The sequence below is a fragment of the Puma concolor genome, chromosome F2, assembly GCF_028749965.1.
Source record: "Puma concolor isolate L17-30 chromosome F2, mPumCon1.1.hap2, whole genome shotgun sequence".
NCBI classification, from domain to species: domain Eukaryota; kingdom Metazoa; phylum Chordata; class Mammalia; order Carnivora; family Felidae; genus Puma; species Puma concolor.
In genome coordinates this window covers 74,027,608-74,033,607 of record NC_141684.1, presented here as the reverse complement: position 1 = coordinate 74,033,607, position 6,000 = coordinate 74,027,608, and the positions used below count along the sequence as shown (strand labels likewise).

The window sequence follows — 6,000 nt, the reverse complement described above, 5'->3', positions numbered from 1 at the left end:
AGAGATAACAGCCTTATCCTATCAATCAAGGGATGGATTAGCGCTTGATTGGATTGGGGCAAGGGCCTGTTTGAACTGTTTCCACCTGGGAACTATGCCTTTGTTCTGTTCCCAGGTGATAATAAGACAATGTGGTCGGCTCTAAAAACTCGGTACCCCGGCTGTTTGAGACCACACTCTGGTCAAGAGTGTCGGTCCCGATCGATTGGTTTGCCTTGCCTCTCATTGCAATAAACTTTGTTGTGACTGTCACTGGTACCCATAGCATTCTGTTTCAGGAGTCGTGTGGATGCAACAAGAGCAAGTCTAGTGCCAGCTGCAAAGTCATGGCCAGAAGCAAAGTCCACTTGGGAAGCAACTTAAAAAAAATATGAGCTTGAGTCCCACCCCATATGAATTAAATTCGAGTTTCTGGGGTTAAGTGGGGAGGGAAGGGGGTTCTGATGTGAGCTCTAATGCGCAGCAACACTTGAGAATCACTGGCCGAGAGGTAAGGTTCAATCTCTTCACTAAGACAAGATCTTTCAGAACCTGTCTGTGCTAAGCCTACATCTTCAGTCTAGATCTGTACCCCACCCAACCCATTTCTATCTTTTGTCATTTCCCCTAAGCTTCAACCATGTAGTACTTTATCAACATGAACGTGGCGTCTCAAACCAATGCCATTCCTGGTGATCCCTTTTGGTCCGTAGTCGATTGGAAGTACTTATCCTTTAAGATTCGGCCAAAATGTCCTTGGCACTATGGAACATAACGAAGAGCCAGGGATTTCTAGAGCAGATGTTGTATGAAAAAAAGAATACTGGAACCGCCAATACCGGATTTGGTACCTGGACTGCCATTTACAACAGGGTGAATCCAGCCATTATTTACCGTCTGGTCTCCTCGGGTACAACACGATAATAACAGTACGTAACGAACAGAGAGACGGGATTACACACGGAGCGCACCTAGCAGGGTGCACAGGGCAGGTACCAGCAAAATACTCTCCTTCACACCCCACATCCCACTCATACCATTCAATGCAAAGCTCTATTGCAAATCGCATTTTATTATCTGTTTACATCTCTCTTTTCCCCACTAGATTGTGAGTTTTAGAATGACTGGGGCCTACTATTTTCTACCTTTGCACCTCGGGGGCATAAAAGTGTCTGGAATAAGACACGAGGAGTTTAAACACATCTCAGATGAATGAAGAGGGTTTCGCAGTCTCCAGCTCTGCGTGCAAAGAACTTTCACTGTGTTCTTCATCCTCAACACCGATTCACGCACTGGGGGCGAGCGTACCACCCAGTCTTTGCTGGGGAAGACGGGCTAATTTGACCAAGACCAGAAAAGTAAGGTTGCGATTTTTAACAGACAATGCGTCCAGAGGACGTTTCCATTGTTGAGTTAACAGAACCTACACGTCTACGCCGCCCTGTAGGACGGCCTACACCACCACCAGGCGCGTGGCGGACACAGCGCGCGGCTTACGTAGATACGTCCCTGCGGCAAAAAGTCTCCGAGCCTACTTCCTTTAAGGAAAAGAGGATTAAGGCCCAGGAGGGACGGCGCCGGAAAAGGGCGACGCGCGCCCCACGCTCCGGGGAGGTGGGGGCGCGCAGGCACCGCCCCTCCCGCGGTTGCCGGGCAACCGGCCCGGAAGTCGCGCAACGCGCGTCGGCGCAGGCGCCTGTGAGCAGGTGCAAGATGGCGGAAGGCGGTGGCCCCGATCCGGGGGAACAGGAGAGGTCTTCTGGGCCGCGGCCCCCGAGCGCGCGGGATCTGCAGGTGCGGCGAGCGGCCGAGGGCGGGGCGCGGCGGCGGGAGCTGCGCGGCGGGGTGCGTTTCGGCGGCCGCCCCTGGCCGCGGCCGAGCCCTCGCCAGACCCCGCCTGGGGACCGAATTGTAACTCCCGCGATGCAGGTCTCCCCAGGGCGGTGCAGCGGACAGTGGTGTTCGTGGAAACAGGTGCCCGAGCCCAACGCTCTGGTGCCCGCGCCTCTTTCCCCTCCACCCGATTTGCAATTTAAGAAGCAACCGTACATTTAAAATGGCATTGTGTGTGGGGTGGCTCACTGGTTGGTGCCGCCTTCGGGAGACTTCTTGTAGAAGAAAGCTTTCCGGTGGCCGCGGGCAATCAGCGGTCACTTTATAAGTAACGATACGTGCCGGCTTGATCTTTCTTGTCTCGGAGGCTGTTTTCTGTCTGGATTACTTGTGTATAAAAATGATTGCTTTTAATCAGGGAGCCTTTCCCTTTTAGAAGGGGAGCTAAGGTATTTCATCCTAAGGCTGTGCATCCTCGTTGTAGAAACTAGTGCGTGAAACATTGCACATAAGAAACGGCGGCTTAAAACTTCATGATGACATTAGTTAGCTAAATAAGAATGGGGCAAATCTCGCTTTCTCAGACACTTAACCCTACTGTCCTCATTTAAGCTTTTTCCCCCCTGTCTCATAAGACCGTTGATACAAATTCAACAAGTAAACAATCATCATAAGCTGTGTAATTAGAAGTAAATGACACGGAATCTGCATGCGTTGGTAGAGAAGTTCTGATGCAGTTACACCTTCAGTTCTGCTTCTTTGAACAAGTATTGAACCACCTGCCATGCATCGTTCCGCTAAACCCCCCAGAATGAAGAGACGAGTAGGACATCAAATCCACAGTTGGTACTGGCCACTCTTGAAGGGGATAGAAGGGGAAAAGGCATTTCTGTCTATTTGTTGCAGAAATAATATATGAATATGTTGAACACAGCATTTTAAGGCGGAGTATGATTGAATGCCAAGTTAAGCAGGACATAAAATGAAGAATTTGGAGAATGGAGAGCTCAGTGTCAGGTTAGAAGACAAACTGAATGGGGAATAGTCCCAGTGCTCGTAAATTAATTCAGTGGTAGTTACCATCTACTTCTTCTTTTCTGTTGTAGACTACCCTCCTTAAGAAGCAACATGGTATGGTGGGGGAAACCGGTCCTGCCACTTAGTAGACTTGTGAATGTCAGAAATGTCTTAATCCCTCTGATGATCCTCAGTGTCTTTATTTGTAATCTAGGGGTGATGTAGGTGGTGTCAGGAATGAAATGTCTATAAAGTGCCCATGCACCCCCATAGTATCTTGGGCTCTATACTTGCTTGGTAAATATTTGGTTCCTTTTTCTTTAAAGGAGGAGAATACTATACCTTTAACTGGTTAGTCCATTCTAATACTATTAAAGTGAAAACCCTGTAACTTAATATCCTGTCTCTAACTTCAATCCATTTCTTCTTTTCATGTGAAAAATGAGAAAAGTTTGGTTCATGATTGCCTGATACTTGTCAGATTTACAGACCTAAGGCAGGGGATTTGATATGATTAATGGTTACAGATGTTTTGGTGAATGTCACTAATTGGAGAATGCCGACCTCTTCACCATCAGTTAGAGGATAGGGATTTTTTGTTCTTATCTACTTTCTGGTAGGTTGGTAGGTGGATAACTAATATCTTATGAACGTGAGTTGGATATTAAATACATTAAGTATTGATAATGTTTCCTTTAGAATTTAATAAGCATCCGAAGAACTTGCGAATAAACCTGAAAACAACCAAAGTGATGATGTACGAAGAAATAGAGTAGGTTTAAAAGAATGATGTTCTTCTCCCCAATGAGTTTCTTTAATATCAGTTATTGTTTTATCGTCTCGTTATTGTCTAATCTAGCTCTGCTTTTTTAAGTGTACTTTTCAGCAGATACTTCTTTCTGGAAAGCTCGTTCTAAGAGTCACAATATTGTCGAGGAAAGGAGTAATGTATTACTAATTGGAACACGCAAAAGACACCCCTAAGTATGTATATGTTAGCTGCCAGGCAGTGTAGGGTTTGTTGGCATCTAAGTCAGAAGAGATTTCCTCATTTAGCACAGGAGGAAACATGGACGGCTGTCCCCCAGAAAGCCTCCCGGCACTGTGAGCCTCTGACTCACAAACCGCAAAAATCTCCTTTGTATAACAAACCAAGAGCAGATCTTAGCTCCCTTCCTGTACCCCCAAAGTGGGAAACATTCAGTGGGAAGGCTTAGGATGGGGTTGTGAGTGACAATACTAACCCTAAAAACCTCAGTGTTCGTAAGTTTCTGAACATTTTCAGAGACTTTTCTCTCTTCTGGTTCCCCTCAATCAATCCACACGCACATGGGTTTAACACTTGGTTAACATATTTAATTGTATCCTTCTGTCCCAGTTTTCCTCCAGAATCGTATCAAAAGAAAAAAGGTTTCTGTTCTCAGTGCTGTGTTTCCCTATAGATTGGAGTTGGGGGTGATTAGAGATGACTTCAGTACTTAGGAGAGTTAGGACGGGTTGGGGGAGATAGTGGAGTTCTGTAAGTGGGCAAAAGAATAAGAATGTCTGATCCTGTGTTACAGTTGCCACAAGTATCCTAATCCTGATGGCTATCAGTATTCCATATCATTGGTTCTCAATTTAGTGCGTGTCCGAATCATCTAGAAGGTTTGATACAGCACAGATTGCAGGCTCCTCCCCCCACCCCAAGAGTTTTTCACTCACTGGGTCAGGGTGGGGCCGGAGTATGTGCATTTTCAAAGCTTCCCCGGTAATGGTGATGTTGTTCTTCTGTATAAAAACCATACCTTCTGGCACTTGTCACTCTAAGACTGAGAATTCCAGGAGTTTTCATCTTTTGCTGTCTGCTTGATTATTCTCATTCTCAGTTTTCCGTCAGGTTTCGCTTCATGCTCTTCACATTTTAAATTCTAGAAAAAAGATGATCAGTGCTTATGTGCTTTATTCCCTCTGTGCAATTGAAATAGCTTCATAATCTCATTGTTTAGCCCGTGGAACTTTCCGTCCTGATGATTCACATGCTTCATTACTTCATAATGCACACATTCTCATCTCTTTATTTGACGGATATTTTGTTGTTGTTCTGTTGGTTCTGACCAGTACTTTAGTTTATTTTGATCCGTTTAAGTAATCATTTCCTTTTCTGGTGTGGTGTCTTTTGCTATGTCAACTAATATAAATTAAATTTCTTTGTAACATTTACGAATGAACTTACACCATATGATGCTGCAGGGACATCATGAATCCCAGCATTCATTCCCTCTAATTATCATTTTTGGTTACTTTTTTCCCAAAAGATTTCCAGAGATGATCATGCCTATTTGGGGGACATTAAGGGAAATTTTTGAATTGTTCAAGTTGTCAGAAGTGGCAACAAAATAACTTAATGCTGAAATTTTATGAATAACTTTCTAAAATTCCAATTTCAAGAACTATGTTGGATTTTTCTTTCCATTTTGAAGGTACCCAGCCATGTATCTATAACGCATTATTTGGTAATACTGCTTTCTAAAAGTTATATAAACCATATGTACAATTTATTATCTTATATTTTTAAAAGTTCATTTGCGTAAACTTGATGAAATTCAGATGTCTGTTAAAGTTTTAAATAGAATAATTTTGAAATTATTTTATGTGCTTGGATTTTGAAAACTTAAACAGCTAAATGAAATAATTTTTATCAGAGCAGACTGACATGAGTGTGAAACATCTTCAAGTATTTTTCTTTAATTATAGGAAAATTATACACCCAACTTTGAAAATATTATCAAATGCAGTTTTTGAAACAGGTGAATAGTTACTTGAAAACAATTAAGCAGTTATTGTGACTTTAATTTATTCTAGTGTATGTGGCATTTTGATTAGTTTTATCAAGTGAGAGATACTTTGGTTTTATTTTGGAAGGAGGTCCTCTGAAGCAGCAGCCTTTATTTTTCATTAAAACTTTTACAACTCAGGGGCAGCTGGGTGGCTCACTCAGTTAAGCGACCCACTCTTGATTTCAGCTCAGGTCATGAGCTCACGGTTCCTGGGATGGAGCCCCAGATGGGGCTCTGCGCTGACAGTGCAAAGCCTGCTTGGGATTCCCTATTTCTCTCTCTTTCTCTCTCTTTTTCTGTCCCTCCCTTGATCGCGCGCGCTCTCTCTCTCTCTCTCTCTCTCTCTGTGTCT

General features: G+C 43.9%; 1 protein-coding gene across 2 annotated transcripts in view; it reads left to right on the top strand.

Moving 5' to 3' along the window:
- The first annotated feature begins 1,642 nt into the window (after positions 1-1,642).
- UBXN2B (UBX domain protein 2B) overlaps positions 1,643-6,000 on the top strand; it is a 28,162-nt gene continuing 23,804 nt past the window's right edge. The window contains exon 1 of one of the 2 annotated variants that reach the window (XM_025922957.2): positions 1,643-1,773. In XM_025922957.2, coding sequence (XP_025778742.1) covers positions 1,693-1,773 — 81 coding nt within the window. In that variant the 5' untranslated portion in view covers positions 1,643-1,692. Of the gene's footprint in view, positions 1,774-5,213; positions 5,325-6,000 lie in introns of those variants that run through there. The other variant, XM_086695739.1, reaches the window with a different exon arrangement.